This window comes from Oncorhynchus keta, chromosome 17, assembly GCF_023373465.1.
Source record: "Oncorhynchus keta strain PuntledgeMale-10-30-2019 chromosome 17, Oket_V2, whole genome shotgun sequence".
NCBI classification, from domain to species: domain Eukaryota; kingdom Metazoa; phylum Chordata; class Actinopteri; order Salmoniformes; family Salmonidae; genus Oncorhynchus; species Oncorhynchus keta.
The window spans coordinates 25,164,268-25,181,657 of NC_068437.1; the positions used below are offsets into that span (position 1 = coordinate 25,164,268).

General features: G+C 42.8%; 1 protein-coding gene across 4 annotated transcripts in view; it reads right to left on the minus strand.

Moving 5' to 3' along the window:
• Positions 1–15,763, minus strand: part of ttc23 (tetratricopeptide repeat domain 23) — a 24,845-nt gene extending 9,082 nt beyond the window's left edge. Inside the window, exons 1-7 of one of the 4 annotated variants that reach the window (XM_052465751.1) lie at positions 15,661–15,763; positions 12,614–12,740; positions 12,216–12,339; positions 11,930–12,086; positions 7,895–8,020; positions 711–882; positions 290–395 (exon numbers count right to left, since the gene is read on the minus strand). In XM_052465751.1, the coding sequence (XP_052321711.1) occupies positions 290–395; positions 711–882; positions 7,895–8,020; positions 11,930–12,086; positions 12,216–12,339; positions 12,614–12,706 (778 nt within the window). In that variant the 5' untranslated portion in view covers positions 12,707–12,740; positions 15,661–15,763. Of the gene's footprint in view, positions 1–289; positions 396–710; positions 883–7,894; positions 8,021–11,929; positions 12,087–12,215; positions 12,340–12,613; positions 12,774–12,925; positions 14,480–14,558; positions 14,753–15,660 lie in introns of those variants that run through there. The other 3 variants (XM_035791050.2, XM_035791051.2, XM_035791052.2) reach the window with 3 other exon arrangements.
• Positions 15,764–17,390: the final 1,627 nt, after the last annotated feature.

Consider the following 17,390-nt stretch of genomic DNA (forward strand, 5'->3'; position numbering starts at 1 on the left):
CTCATCATTCCTGGCAGTGGTTGCTCATATATTGTTGTTCATGTAATGTAACTATACCGTGAAGTTCCATACATACAGGTCAGATGGGGGTGAACATTGATATGGGGGTGAACTCACACAACATGCTATTTCTGCACAACTATAATCAGCCTGCCTTCAAATTTATGAACTCAAAGAGCTTGACATAAGACATGCAGAAAAGGATTCATGTCCCCAACAACAACCCCCTATATAGCAGAGTTCCCCCATAGTGCACTGCAGCAGTCCTGTGTTGTATGAATAGACTCACCATTGTGGTGGGGCTCTGCTACAGTAGAGTAGGCCAAGGCCAGGCTGTGAGCGATGTGAGCCCCATCCAGACCCCCAGGGCTCTGACTCAGAGCTATGGCATGAGCCTAGCAGAAACCCAAACGAAATATGACAGATCACATATCACACTAAGGACTGAGGAGAACATTACCAAACAACAGGTCTCAGAAGCATTCTAACAGCCCTCAGCTCATCTTAAGAAAGTCATATAGTCTGAGTAACATAGTCAGTATGTGTGTAATGTTAAGTCATTCATATAGTCGTGTGTAATGTTAATATAGTAACACTGTTTTTTCTAAAGTATATTGATGCCTTCCCACCCTTCCACACTGAAGTTGTATTACCTTTACTGTTATGTGTTGCTGTTTTGTGCCTGTATTCAGGTCTCATATGTCCCTTACCTTAGAGAGGTGCTCTAAAGCTCTGTCGAGGCGGCCCTGGGCCTGTTCGATGGCAGCCATGTCCTTATAGACGGAGCAGGCCTGACCTGGCCTTTCCCAGCCCTCCAGCAGCTGCAAACTACTCTCACACTGACCCAGGGCCTCCTCTGACCTGCCTTGCCGCTGGTACACCCTGCAGGAGAGATGGATAGGGCAGAGAGAAGGAGAGAGAACGAGGGAGGGAGGGAGAGTAAAGAAAAGCATTAGTGGTCGTGCTCTTTCTGTAGGCATGTTGCAGTGTTGAAATCTTGGCCCAGAGTGTTGGTCAGAACTGTGCCAAGAGTGGGGCCTGAGGAGGAACGTCGAACTAGGCCTGGCTGGGTCTAGCGGACTGCTGCCTCTGATGTCAGGTGCAGTGAGTGCAGACTATAATAGGAGATTCCTACACAAAGAACTGTTTACTCCGTCTCTGGCTGTGTCCTTTCAGATGGTCTCTAATGGTCTCTCCTCTGGGAAGACTGAGGAGTGTGTTGCTCTCAGAGCCACATTATAAATAAAGACTTACTGACACTGCCTAACAAGTCCAGCACCTCGCTGAGCAACCACACAAGAGCTCCACACCAGGATGTCTAAATTAGGTTTGTCCTGGTAGTCACAACACAGTGGAGATCCTCTGCACCAGTAAAGAATGCAGACAGTTCCTTAAATAGGTTGTGAACAGATATCTGATGAGACGAAAACAAAAACTGCACTAAAATGGTCAAATCACCCCTGTTGTAAGACACTGTTGTAAAAACATGTATATTTGCTGTTGATATGAGGCAGCACGTAGGCAGTTAATAATGTGCCACTCCGAGGACAACACCAGCTCTGGATCTCTGTACAATAGGCCTTCAGTCTGTGGTCTAACACCCTCAGACACCACATAGGGGGGTGGGTGATGGGATGCTAGCAGGGGGCTGCAGCACAGCAGACTTGCATCATCCTCAGCAAGGACACTAGTCAGACATCAATCCATCTAGCCTGCTAATAGCCTCAACACCCCACAGGATTCTAATACCTAAAAACCATTTTCTACTTAAGAATTGCACTGTTGGTTAGGCCCTGTAAGTAAGCATGTCGGCACACGTGACAAATAAACTTTGATTTGATTCAGACACTAATGGAGTCTAAATTCAATTCAGCTCTGCTGTTCGTAGGTGGCCTTCCTCAGAGGAAATACTGTTTGCATCAATACCACAGTACAGGACTACTACTGCAGCAGGAAAACACCCCATCATTAATGAATCCCTCTACATGGACAGTAACGGTAAAGCAGGTGATTTTATGCTGACAGTCATTTTCTATTATTTACCCCATAAATAATAGTATAGTATAAATGACTACAAATCAAAACATTCGTGTGTATAGTTAGTGCAGTGAAATTTTGGTTGTGGAGGGTAGCACTAAATTAATATCTCTGAGATTTCCCATCAATCCCTGATTATCAAAGCAAGCCTTGATGGGAGCTGGCCTGCATGGGAATGGGACGGCTTCCCCCCTCAGGCATCAGAAATTCCAGAGAACAGCACAGCCTTTTAAGGCAGCTGGGATGGCTGGCTGCATTAGCAGAAACTCTGTGTGCCCATTGCCCAGGCCAGCGTACTGCCTTCTTGTCCACAGACAGACCTGTGGACAATGCCACTGCATCCCCTCATTCACCAGCTGATGCCACCCTCCCAAGCTTCCTGTTCCTGGCACAGGAGGCAGTGTGTCATCTGCAGCTGACATCTAATTCACTGTCCACAGAGCAGAGCAATAATGTAATTAGTGATTTTCACATGAACTGCCAAGCAGCCCACATGGCCCTCTGTTTAATGCTGGTAATGGTAATGCTTACCAGACCAATACTGACGCACGTAGGGGCCCTCGAAGGTTTGCTCCTTATACAGGGAACATTATACAGTGTTCACAAAGCCAGGAAAGGAACTATTGGAGGTGGAAATATACAGCAAAATGAATGTTAAACTGTGTTGTTTTGTTGGGCTGTGGGTGCCCTGTTGGAACAAAACACAATCCTTCATTATCATTTCCTTTCCTGTGCCTCAGGCAGCATCAAGTAAATCCACTGTGACAACACCTAGATTTGAGACCAGAATATGACATGTTGCCATAGGAATGCAAGTCAGTGGGGGATGAGAGCCATAACAGCCGGCTCAACAGAGAACCTCTAATGTCAACAGCAACTTGCATGCAAAGCCCACCTCAGGACTTGTCTTTTCAACCATCTATGTAAAATCTACTTGTCACTTAAATATCGCTGGATTGATTGCTTTCATTTTACTCCTGCGACTCTTTCATACTCTTACTTGTGCCAGATGTTTTGTCCGTTAACGTTACGACCAAGGAAATGTTCGTAATGACTTGTCAAACACACCCTGGTAATGGCTGAAATGAGCTCAATGGAATAAAGTACATTGTTTTACCATTGAATCTATTAGAACGCTAGCTTCATCGGGGATTTAAACACACCCAGTCGTACTGTTGAATCTATTAGAACGCTAGCTTCATCAGGGATTTAAACACACCCAGTCGTACTGTTGAATCTATTAGAACGCTAGCTTCATCGGGGATTTAAACACACCCAGTCGTACTGTTGAATCTATTAGAACGCTAGCTTCATCGGGGATTTAAACACACCCAGTCGTACTGTTGAATCTATTAGAACGCTAGCTTCATCGGGGATTTAAACACACCCAGTCGTACTGTTGAATCTAATTAGAACGCTAGCTTCATCGGGGATTTAAACACACCCAGTCGTACTGTTGAATCTATTAGAAGGCTAGCTTCATCGGGGATTTAAACACACCCAGTCGTACTGTTGAATCTAATTAGAACGCTAGCTTCATCGGGGATTTAAACACACCCAGTCGTACTGTTGAATCTATTAGAACGCTAGCTTCATCGGGGATTTAAACACACCCAGTCGTACTGTTGAATCTAATTAGAACGCTAGCTTCATCGGGGATTTAAACACACCCAGTCGTACTGTTGAATCTATTAGAACGCTAGCTTCATCGGGGATTTAAACACACCCAGTCGTACTGTTGAATCTATTAGAACGCTAGCTTCATCGGGGATTTAAACACACCCAGTCGTACTGTTGAATCTAATTAGAACGCTAGCTTCATGAGGGATTTAAACACACCCAGTCGTACTGTTGAATCTATTAGAACACTAGCTTCATCGGGGATTTAAACACACCCAGTCGTACTGTTGAATCTATTAGAACACTAGCTTCATCGGGGATTTAAACACACCCAGTCGTACTGTTGAATCTAATTAGAACGCTAGCTTCATCAGGGATTTAAACACACCCAGTCGTACTGTTGAATCTATTAGAACGCTAGCTTCATCGGGGATTTAAACACACCCAGTCGTACTGTTGAATCTAATTAGAACGCTAGCTTCATCGGGGATTTAAACACACCCAGTCGTACTGTTGAATCTATTAGAACGCTAGCTTCATCGGGGATTTAAACACACCCAGTCGTACTGTTGAATCTATTAGAACGCTAGCTTCATCGGGGATTTAAACACACCCAGTCGTACTGTTGAATCTATTAGAACGCTAGCTTCATCAGGGATTTAAACACACCCAGTCGTACTGTTGAATCTAATTAGAACGCTAGCTTCATCGGGGATTTAAACACACCCAGTCGTACTGTTGAATCTATTAGAACGCTAGCTTCATCGGGGATTTAAACACACCCAGTCGTACTGTTGAATCTATTAGAACGCTAGCTTCATCGGGGATTTAAACACACCCAGTCGTACTGTTGAATCTATTAGAACGCTAGCTTCATCAGGGATTTAACACACCCTGTTTTACCATTGAATCTATTAGAACGCTAGCTTCGTCAGGGATTTAAAACACCCTGTTTTACCATTGAATCTATTAGAATGCTAGCTTCATCAGGGATTTAACACACCCTGTTTTACCATTGAATCTATTAGAATGCTAGCTTCGTCAGGGATTTAACACACCCTGTCGACACTTGATGGTTGTTAATTTGTGTAATTTAAAAAAGTTATAATTTAATACAAATTAGATGTGCTGATACGAAAGCAACTTTTGAAAATTAACACTGATTAAAGTGATATGTCTGATCTCGTAAACAATGTAAAGTATGTTTAGATAGGTGTAATCTAGAGCCAAACGTGTTGATTTGTAATCTGAAGGTATCCTGCTATTAACACACTTGTTGAATTTTGCAAGAGAGCGTGACAACAACAGTAAATAATGAGGCAGTCTAGACAGTGCAGGAGAATGCAGGTAGGGTAGACAGAGCAGGTAGGGTAGACAGAGCAGGAGAATGCAAGGAGAATGCAGGTAGGGTAGACAGAGCAGGTAGGGTAGACAGAGCAGGTAGGGTAGACAGAGCAGGTAGAGCAGGTAGGGTAGACAGAGCAGGGAGGGTCGACAGAGCAGGGAGGGTCGACAGAGCAGGTAGGGTAGACAGAGCAGGTGGGGTAGACAGAGCAGGTAGAGCAGGTAGGGTAGACAGAGCAGGTAGAGCAGGTAGGGTAGACAGAGCAGGTAGGGTAGACAGAGCAGGTAGGGTCGACAGAGCAGGGAGGGTAGACAGAGCAGGTAGGGTAGACAGAGCAGGTAGGGTAGACAGAGCAGGTAGAGCAGGTAGGGTAGACAGAGCAGGGAGGGTAGACAGAGCAGGTAGAGCAGGTAGGGTAGACAGAGCAGGTAGGGTAGACAGAGCAGGTAGAGCAGGTAGGGTAGACAGAGCAGGTAGGGTAGACAGAGCAGGTAGAGCAGGTAGGGTAGACAGAGCAGGTAGGGTAGACAGAGCAGGTAGAGCAGGTAGGGTAGACAGAGCAGGTAGGGTAGACAGAGCAGGTAGAGCAGGTAGGGTAGACAGAGCAGGTAGGGTAGACAGAGCAGGTAGAGCAGGTAGGGTAGACAGAGCAGGTAGGGTAGACAGAGCAGGTAGGGTAGACAGAGCAGGTAGAGCAGGTAGGGTAGACAGAGCAGGTAGGGTAGACAGAGCAGGAGAATGCAGGTAGGGTTGACAGAGCAGGTAGGGTAGACAGAGCAGGTAGGGTAGACAGAGCAGGTAGAGCAGGTAGGGTAGACAGAGCAGGTAGAGCAGGTAGGGTAGACAGAGCAGGTAGGGTAGACAGAGCAGGTAGAGCAGGTAGGGTTGACAGAGCAGGTAGGGTAGACAGAGCAGGTAGGGTAGGTAGGGTTGACAGAGCAGGTAGGGTAGACAGAGCAGGTAGGGTAGACAGAGCAGGTAGAGCAGGTAGGGTAGACAGAACAGGTAGGGTGGACAGAGCAGGTAGAGCAGGTAGGGTTGACAGAGCAGGTAGGGTAGACAGAGCAGGTAGAGCAGGTAGGGTAGACAGAGCAGGTAGGGTAGACAGAGCAGGTAGAGCAGGTAGGGTAGACAGAGCAGGTAGGGTAGACAGAGCAGGTAGAGCAGGTAGGGTTGACAGAGCAGGTAGAGCAGGTAGGGTTGACAGAGCAGGTAGGGTAGACAGAGCAGGTCTTTGGTGGTTGCAGCCCTGTTCCACCCCTTTATGTTAATTTATATGAGTATCTTCATTCATTGTCCAACTGTTGCATCTATTAGAATTGTTTTCAACACCTTTAAACAATAACTTAGTACAGGTGGCAAAGTAAACTATAATACTGTGATCAGTATTTCATATTGTGCTCATTACACTGGCACCTTGCATATACTGTACCTCTACAATGAGTTAAATGGAAAATCTCAAACTAGACCTGAAACTGTGTGAAAGCGTGTTTTATTGTTCCAGGCTTTTGTGGGGACATTCACACTGGTCACAACATTACAGTCCTGTTGACTATGGTGCTTACAGAAGCCAGCCAAGTTCAGTCATCCTCCAACAAAAGAGCTTTAGCAAGCTTACACACCAGCGAGCGTCCGCACATTTTTCCAATTTCACAAATTGAGTAAACAAACAGTCAGTCATAAAAACTTAAAAGGATGACCTCACTCTCAAATACTTTTTTTTACCTCAGCTCCCTTCAAGTTGAAACAACTCTAATGCTACTAATATTCCACACTGAGTATCTGGGTATATTGGTACCACATTTGCTTCAGCCATGTCTTGTAATCAATATTGACTTGTACAGCAAATATTGTGTATTCATGAATTACTCAAATTATGTTTTGACAAATCCATAACAGTGAAGTTAATACAACTTCAGTGTGGAAGGGTGGGAAGGCATCAATATACTTTAGCAAAAACAGTGTTACCCTACAACTGAACAAAATGATCAATGCCGTTTAGTGCAAAAAGCCTCCTCAGTACACAATAATTAGCTATTACAGGCAGAGCAGTGAAGACAATCATGAAATATGAATGCAGCGCTGGGGATGTGTTATCCTCCCTGCCCCTGCTCCACTGCTCCAGCAGACACTGAACAAGTGGGAAGCGCAATAACCCCAGTCACAGTCACCCCAGTCACTGGTCTGCAGCTGCGCATGCTCACACCCCATGGGCTTGACAACAGGCCTGGGAGAACAGCTTGATGTTTACATGGGAAAAACAACAACTTTGAGGGTACTTTAGGCACTTCTACTGTGAGGACCAGGTTAAGATAATTCAGAGACTTTCCATGTCACTACTAGTCTAAACTAGAGCAGAAAAGACCACATTGTTTGAGTGAAATGAACCATTAAAATGTATCTCAATAGATGGATTTGCTCAGTGGACATGTTAGACATTGTCTCCATCTTGTGGCCAAAAGCTAATGTCTTTCTCAGTGGATATACTCAGATAAACAGTATTAATAACAGTCTGTTATTGTGCCTTCAAGGTAACAGGTTGTATGTTGACATCTGAACATATAGAGGTGTATTTGATACAACAGTCTTATCTGAATCTACAATGACACTTCACATGAACATTAACTTGTTTTTGTTGGAGAAGTGCGAAGGCATTCAGACTTAAACCTGAATATGATACTGAAGGAGGAGTCTGTGGAAATAAATAGAGTAGCATAGCGTATGATACCTAAAGAGGAATCCAGTGAATATCAAAGCGCTCTCTGCTGTCACAGCGGACATTGTAGTAAAGGCCACATTGGTCAGATAGACACAATGCTCCAAATAAGTTTATTTTGAAAGTGATTTGACGCAAAATATTTCTGCAGATCAGTTTAGTTCTCTCTATAATACCTGGACAGAGACGTGGATATCTGAAACTCAGTCTCCATTTTCTCCTCCTTGCTCATGCCTCCTAGCTGATGAAGTTCGACCACAATCCTCTCTGCTTTTCGATGATTATACTCTGCTTCCTCGAGAGTTGGGATGGTTAAAGAGTATTGCATAATCAACATTAAAGCAGTACTACATTAATTTACCCTTGGACATTTAACCATGCAATTGTTTGAATTCACATGTAGACAATCATTCTCCTAATGTTTTTGGGGCTTCCATTACAAATATCGAATCATTCTCTTAATGATTCTCCTAACGCTCAGGCCCATTTCCTTGAGCCAGAGCTTTATCCAGACAGATTACCAGGATGCGTGCTCAGAGCATGAACTGACCAGCTGGCATGTGTCTTTAATAAAAAATGTAATACCTACAGTCATGGCCAAAAGTTTTGAGAATGACACAAATATTAATTTTCACAATGTCTGCTGCTTCAGTTTGTATGATGGCAATTTGCATATACTCCAGAATGTTATGAAGAATGATCAGATGAATTGCAATTAATTGCAAAGTCCCTCTTTACCATGCAAATGAACTGAAGAGAGAGAGGGGAGCGGTTCAATTGTTGTGAAGAAGGCTTCAGGGCTCCCAAGAAAGCCCAGCAAGCGCCAGGACCGTCTCCTAAAGTTGATTCAGCTGTGGGATCGGGGCACCATCAGTACAGAGCTTGCTCAAGAATGGCAGCAGGCAGGTGTGAGTGCATCTTCACGCAAAGTGAGGTGAAGACTTTTGGAGGATGGCCTGGTGTCAAGAAGGGAAGCAAAGAAGCCCATTCTCTCCAGGAAAAACATCAGGGACAGACTGATATTCTGCAAAAGGTAGAGATTGGACTGCTGAGGACTGGGGAAAAGTCATTTTCTCTGATGAATCCCCTTTCCGATTGTTTGAGGCATCCGGAAAAAAGCTTGTTCAGAGAAGACAAGGTGAGCGCTACCATCAGTCCTGTGTCATGCCAACAGTAAAGCATTCTGAGACCATTCATGTGTGGGGTTGCTCCTCAGCCGAGAGAGTGGGCTCACTTACAATTTTGCCTAAGAACACAGCCATGAATAAAGAATGGTACCAACACATCCTCCGAGAGCAACTTCTCCCAACCATCCAGGAACAGTTTGGTGACGAACAATGCCTTTTCCAGCATGATGGAGCACCTTGCCATAAGACAAAAGTGTAGCTCAGTTGGTAGAGCATGGCGCTTGTAACGCCAGGGTAGTGGGTTCAATTCCCGGGACCACCCATACGTAGAATGTATGCACACATGACTGTAAGTCGCTTTGGATAAAAGCGTCTGCTAAATGGCATATATTATTATATTATATATAACTAAGTGGCTCGGGGAACAAAACATTTATATTTTGGGTCAAAAATCCCAAATTTGCTTATCATGGACTACTGGAAATGGAGGGCCAAACAAGCACCCATTCACATCGACAAGGCTGTAGTGGAGCGGGTCGAGAGCTTCAAATTCTTTGGTGTCCACATCACTAAAGACCTATCATGGTCCAAACACACCGACACAGTCGTGAAGAGGGCACGACAACACCTCTGCCCTCTGAGTAGGCTGAAAAGATTTGGCAGATGTTCAAAACGTTCTACAGCTGCACCATTGAGAACATCTTGACTGACTGCATTACAGCTTGGTATGGCAACTACTCGGCATCCAACCACAAGACGCAACAGAGGTTGGTGCGTATGGCCCAGTACATCACTGGGGCTGAACTCCCTACCATCCAGGACCAGCCAGTGTCATTGGAAGGTCCTAAAAATGGTCAAAGACTCCAGCCACCCAAGTCATGGGCTGCTCTCTCCGGTAACGAACGGCAAGCAGTACCAGTGTGCCAAGTCTGGGACCAAAAGGCTTCTGAACGACTTCTACCCCCAAGCCATAAGATAGCTGACTGAACAATTAATCAAATGTCTACCCGGACAATTTACATTGACGCCCTTTATTGTATCTTAAGTTTTCTGCACTGTCTGTCTTGCACTGGCTCTACCCACACACACACTACACTGACACTCATACACAAAACACATACACGCTGCTGCTACTTTGTTTATTATATATCCTGATTGCCTAGTCACTTTTACCCTCACCCACATGTACAGTTGAAGTCGGAAGTTTACATACACCTTAGCCAAAACCATTTAAACTCAGTTACACAATTCCTGACATTTAATCCTAGTAAAATTCCCTGTCTAAGGCCAGTTAGGATCACCACTTTATTTTAATAATGTGAAATGTCAGAATAATAGCACAGAGAATCATTAATTTCAGCTTTTATTTCTTTCATCACATTCCCAGTGGGTCAGAAGTTTACATACCATACACTCAATTAGTATTTGGTAGCATTGCCTTTAAATTGTTTAACTTGGGTCAAACGTTTTGGGTAGCCTTCCACAAGCTTCCCACAATAAGTTAGGTGAATTTTGGCCCATTCCTCCTGACAGAGCTGGTGTAACTGAGTCAGGTTTGTAGTCCTCCTTGCTCGCACACGCTTTTTCAGTTCTGCGCACAAATGTTCTATAGGATTGAGGTCAGGCGTTTGTGATGGCCCCTCCAATACCTTGACGTTGTTGCCACAACTTTGGAAGTATGCTTGGGGTGATTGTCCATTTGGAAGACCCATTTGCAAACAAGCTTTAACTTCCTGACTGATGTCTTGAGATGTTGCTTCAATATATCCACATAATTGTCCTGCCTCATGATGCCATATATTTTCTGAAGTGCACCAGTCCCTCCTGCAGCCAAGCACCCCCACAACATGATGCTGATACCCCCGTGCTTCACGGTTGGGGTGGTGTTCTTCGGCTTGCAAGCCTCCCCCTTTTTCTTCCAAACATAACGATGATCATTATGGCAAACAAAAATAGAACGGTTTGATCAGACGAGGACATTTCTCCAAAAAGTATCATCTTTAATATAATCTTTAGTATAATCCCCATGTGCAGTTGCAAACCGTAGTCTGGCTTTTTTATGGTGGTTTTGGAGCAGAGGCATCTTCCTTGCTTAGCGGCCTTTCAGGTTGTCGATATAGGACTTGTTTCACTGTGAATATAGATACTTCTGTACCTGTTTCCACCAGCATCTTAACAAGGTCCTTTGCTGTTGTTCTGGGACTGATTTGGACTTTTCGCACCAAAGTACGTTCATCTTCAGGAGACAGAACGTGTCTCCTTCCTGTGCGGTATGACGGCTACGTGGTCCCATGGTGTTCATACTTGCGTTATATTGTTTGTACAGATGAACGTGGTACCTTCAGGCCTTTGGAAATTTCTCCCAAGGATGAACCAGATATGTGGAGGCCTACAATTTATTTTCTGAGGTCTTGGCTGATTTATTTTTTTCCCCCATGATGTCAAGCAAAGAGGCACTGAGTTTGAAGGTAGGCCTTGAAATACATCCACAGGTACACCTCCAATTGACTCAAAGATGTCAATTAGCCTATCAGAAGCTTCTAAAGTCATGACATAATTTTATGGAAATTTCCACGCTGTTTAGAGGCACGGTCAACTTAGTGTATGTAAACTTATGACCCATTGGAATTGTGATACAGTGAATTATAAGTGAAATAATCTGTCTGTAAACAATTGTTGGAAAAATGACTTGTGTCATGCACAAAGTAATGTCCTAACTGACTTGCCAAAACTATTGTTTGTTAACAAGACATTTGTGGAGTGGTTGAAAAACGAGTTTTAATGGCTCCAACCTAACTGTATGTAAACTTCCGACTTCAACTGTACATACTGTATTACCTCAATCCCATACCCCTGCACATTGATTAGGTACCGGTACTCCTTGTCTATACCCTCGTTATTGTTATTTTATTGTGTTTTATTGTGTTACTATTTCCTTTATTATTTAGCAAATATTTTTCATACTTTTTAACTCTGCATTGTTGAGAATGGGCTCGTAAGTAGTCATTTAATGGTAAAGTCTACACTTGTTGTATTCACCGATGAAATATAATTTATCACAGAAACAATGTGGGTAAAGGATATTTTGCCAGCAGCAGAGTGGCGCCTCCCTGTGTTAGGTATATGTTGAGGAGACAGGAGAGAATGTGGACCCTGTCCTCCGGGCTGGTGGAGTTGGGGGTGCAGAAGGGGAGCAGGTCACTGGCTCTGGCTGAGTGCTCCTGGGCCTGCACTGCCCAGCCTGTGGGAATCAGGGACAACACATAGGTAATTCCAAGATTTGGTAAGGTATAAATATATACAATTTTAACCGTTACGAACTCTTTATAAATGGTACCTCATTCTAAAGGCTAATCACAACATAATTCACCTTTAAACTGTAGGTATGCTTTAGCCAGTCTGACATGGGCTTGGGCTAGTTTCAATTGCCCATCTCCATATACCAGTCTTGTAAGAGCCACACAGCGGACAAGGTCCTGGATACAAGCATCAAACTGTCCGGACAAACATTTAATTATTGTTGACATACATGACCAACATGATGCTGTATTAAAAAAGCCTTTATGCTGAGTGGTACTGTACATGCATTATACCTTTGATAAGATAATGATACAATTCCTGAACATGACAGGGTGACTATGACATCTACAGAAGGTTAAGACAACCTTCACAAACTTTGCAGGTACCTCTGGTTATAGTACTTTTCACCTCACCCCATTGCATACAGGTGTCAGAATGGAAAGCAACTTAAAACCTCTATAGGTCTACCTGTTGAGTGTCTGCAAAGGCTTGGGCCCTGCTACCATACTGGGTAAGTTTTTCCTCAGGAGTCATCATCATCGACTCTCCCGTGTCATCCATTCCTCTCTGAGAGACACTTGCCAGTCCTTTATCACTATGAGGATAAAGGTGCTTTCAAATGATCTACCTGGGTAACACAATCATCATCAGCAGCATTTTTCTAATAATAGACATGCACAATCCACATTGACTCGAATGCGCAGAATTGATCTCTTCGAAATTATTTTTTTTCTTCCATCAGTTTTACAGCAATGCATGCATGCACAATGTATAACTTACGATTCTCCACCGTCAACTAATCCAAGTCCTGGTTTGGAGCGTGTGTTTGTCATTGGATAATTATAATTCATTTTTAGGTTTAAAAAAAAGAAACCTTTTGCAGAATATTTTTATGCCATGTTTGTTTCTTTTTTACATCCGTTGTCGTGGATACGGCAGTATGCGTCATAATCAGCAAAGGTTCATCATAAATCAATGCGCGACATTTTATTTTTATTTTGTTGGTTGTATTCATCATATAACCACAAACAGTTCGCTCGGGGTGTTCATACAAGCAAGCATCCACTAATATAAAACTTAAAAATCAAAAAGCGCTAAATGTAACTTCCTAATAAAATGTCACGTGACCAACAATGTTCTACAGCACCAGACCAACTTTATGCACGTGCAAATATTTGTGCAAATTGTTTGATGTTAAATCAGGCTTTGTTTTTTTAGCTCGAATTAATAAAAATATGAATATGTGAAATAAGGCCTACTTCTCAGACCCGGGTGTGTATGACAACAGCTGATAAGGTGGCAGGATGGAGCTGAAAATAAATGATGGGGAACATGCCGTGTTGATTATTGTACGCTAGCTTTTTAGGCTATTGCTGAATTTTTACTAAATGATTGGCCTACCCTTATTTTGTGTATTTTGTTACCGGTGGTGACAGTGATGGTTTGTCGGGACTGGGGCTTTCGAGTGACGCAGCGGTCTAAGGCACTGAAACTCAGAGTCACCACAGACCCTGACTCGATCCCCGACTGTAATCACAACCGATCGGGAGTCCCATAGGGCGCACAATTGACCCAGCGTCGTCCGGGTTAGGGGAGGGTTTTGCCGAGGGAGGCCGTAATTGTAAATAAAACTTTGTTCTTCACTGACTTGTCTAGTTAAATAAATACAAAATAAAGCTAAAACGCTATGGTTGTCAACAACTGTTGTCCCCGACGTGATAATAGAGCTTTCCTCCATCTAGACACAACATTCTGTCCCGACATACCATCAGCCTACCTCATCCCCATACTGGTATTTATTTATTTTGCTCCTTTGCACCCCAGTATCTCTACCTGCACATTCATCTTCTGCCGATCTGCCATTCCAGTGTTTAATTGCTATATTGTAATTACTTCGCCACCATGGCCCATTTATTTCCTTAATTTACCTCATTTGCACTCACTGTATATATACTTTTTGTTTTCTTTTGTTCTACTGTATTATTGACTGTATGTTTTCTTTATCCCATGTGTGTTGTTGTATGTGTCGAATTGCTACGCTTTATCTTGGCCAAGTCGCAGTTGCAAATGAGAACTTGTTCTCAACTAGCCTACCTGGTTAAATAAAGGTGAAATAAATAAAATAAAAATAGATTCGGTTTGCTCCTAGCATAACTCAGCTAGGCGAAGAGACCGCCTGGACTCTTAAACACACCAAAGACCTTCGCTTGAAAAATAATTCAGAATTCATCTAAAATAAATCAATGTTGACGTTTTTGCCGAGTAGTGCAATTTTACATTTAGCTAAGATGTTTGGTGCAGTATTTATCAAATAAAAAAATATGCATGTAAACTAGTCGCACAGATAGAACAATGAGACAGATATTTCACCGGATGTATAAATGTGAACCATCCGCTTGGCGTTTCCACTCACTGCCAAAAAGTAGTAGCCCAGTGGGAGAAGTTGGAAGAGATGGATTTTGGACGACATTCTGCACATTTTCTCATCGATGAAGCATTTGATCTCAATATAGTTTTCTGTTCCCAAAACTAGAATATGTTATGAACAGAGTGGATTACGTTTCGTAAACTTTAACCTTTGCCAAAGTTGTTTAGGAGTGCAAAGGGGAATTGCGCTTTTGCACACGCGCACTTCAAAGTAGGCGTTCCCTGAAGGAAATATGCAGACATTTGCTGGAACGGGCTAATAGGATCTCATGAGCTCGTGCTTGGCTCTGCCCCCTCCTTTGCTTGTTCTGCTCACTATGACTCATTTGTTCCCATTGGAAACGACAGGCTGTGGGCTATCTTTGCTAGTCGTCTCTCAGTTGAATGACAACAAACACTTACTGTTCCCACCCCCAAATCAAATCCAATTTTATTTGTCCCACACACATGGTTAGCATATGTGAAATGGCTAGCTAGTTAGCAGAATGTGCGCTAACGGCGTTTCAATCGGATACGTCACTCGCTTTGAGACCTTGACGTAGTTGTTCCCCTTGCTCTGTGAGGGCCGCGGCTTTTGTGGAGCGATGGGTAACATTCTTCGAGGGTGGCTGTTGTCGATGTGTCCGGAGGGTCCTTGTTTCGAGCCCAGATAGGGACGAGGAGAGAGACGGGAGCTATACTATTTTGTTACACGAGTGTAGCGAAATGCTAATGCAGTAATATCTAACAAGTAATATAACAATTTCACAACAACTACCTTATACACACAAGTGTAAGGAATTAATAAGATTATGTACATATATATATATATATATATATGGATGAGCAATAGGCAAGATGTAGTAGATGGTATAGGGTACAGTATATAAATATGAGATGAGTAATGTAGGGTATGTAAGCATGATATAAAGTGGCTAGTAATACATTTACTACATCCCATTTTTAATTATTAAAGTGGCTAGAGATTTGAGTCAGTATGTTGGCAGCAGCCACTCAATGTTAGTGATGGCTGTTTAACAGTCTGATGGCCTTGAGATAGAAGCTGTTTTTCAGTCTCTCGGTCCCAGCTTTGATGCACCTGTACTGACCTTGTCTTCTGGATGATAGCAGGGTGAACAGGCAGTGGCTCAGGTGGTTGTTGTCCTTGATGATCTTTTTAGCCTTCCTGTGACATCTGGTGGTGTAGGTGTCCTGGAGGACAGGTACAGCTGTTTCAGTTAATGATTGTGTTTCAACCTAGATATTGAATTGATGATCATTAGCACCAGTTTGGCATAATGTTTAATCATACACCTGACTATATCAAAATCAAAATCCCAGACTTTGTGCAAGTGTACCTACACCAAATATGGATTTGATTTGTCTTCTGTTCACTCACTTTGCATTTAGTTAATTTATAAATATAATCTATTAACATGTCTATTTTTTGAAATTATTATTACTTTATAGCATTTTTTCACACCTGCCTAAAACTTTTGTGCTGTACTGTACTTTTTAAATTTTTGCTATCATTCATACAATAAACTGTGAAGGTTATTGTATCCCCATTCATGTCAACGGTGGGATGCAGGCTTCAACATTCTAAACTGAAATGCCACAGAACTTTCAGAATTTAAAACTAAAATATAAAAACACATTCTGAAGGAACGCATTCAAAGGAAATGGCATTTTCTAATCATTTGTATTATTGTTTTGCCACTTGTTGGAGCTTCCAAGTGTGGACAGTGTGCCGATTGTGAAATGTGTCCCTGTGTCGATTATGATATGTAGCCCATGTACCAAATGTGAAATATGGCCTGTAGCCTATGCCAATTGTCTGACAAAGAGGGACAAAATACCACAAACAATCACAAAATATTGAGTTTCAGAAAGACTAACGGTATGGGTTTCAGGCCCCAGGACTCTGAAGATATGGCGTTAACCAAAAACATCTGCCAAAGTATAGACATGAATGCTGGTTAGCCAATGAGCGATAAAACCCCACCTTTGATTTACAGTGCAATCTGAGGCAGGCACAGTCCATTTAATGACAAATCAAATAAATAAATAAATATTCTCTGTGTGTTGCCACCTTGTCTTGGTAGAGGAGCTTGTTAGTCCCAAAGATCCCAAAAGGGGGAGGTTCCAGGCTAAGAGTGATCCTAAACAAATTTCCAGAATGGAATACATTGCCATCAGTTTGTCAAAACCACTCTTACTGCAACACACAGTCCTTTAATGCTTAAGTTACACCTAATGTAAGTAGGCAATGCAAAGACAAAGTACCTGGAGCTGAAGACAAATATGACTGTTTGATGTGCTATGTTGTTGCATCATTCCCATGCTCCAATCCTTAATGTCAAGAACATGTGCTTTTTGGTGCTAGCTCTAAGGACCTCACCTCATGATACAAAAGGTGGCGTAATACAGCTATATAGGATGTGTCTACTTATTGTTAAATCCAGAGCAGGCTGGTAGGAGGAGCGATAAGAGGAAATGCTCATTGTAATGGCTGGAATGGAATTAATGGAGTGGTTCCAAACACATGGAAACAACGTGTTTGACTCCATTCCATTCCAGCCATTACAATGAGCTTGTCCTCCTAAAGCTCCCCGCACCAGCCACCTGTGGCTAAATCCTTTATGAAAAATGTAGCATTTCTAGTTTTCTTGAGAACTGACTTTACAATAGGCATATTGTCATAATTGCAGCAATAAATAATATGCTTTCTTATTGTTTGATTCAACAGCTCATAAAATTCCTTTTTTTGGCGAGGATCTTTAAAGGGCACTAGGGAAGGAGGAAATTGCTCCTATTACTACTCCATTTGTTTCTAATA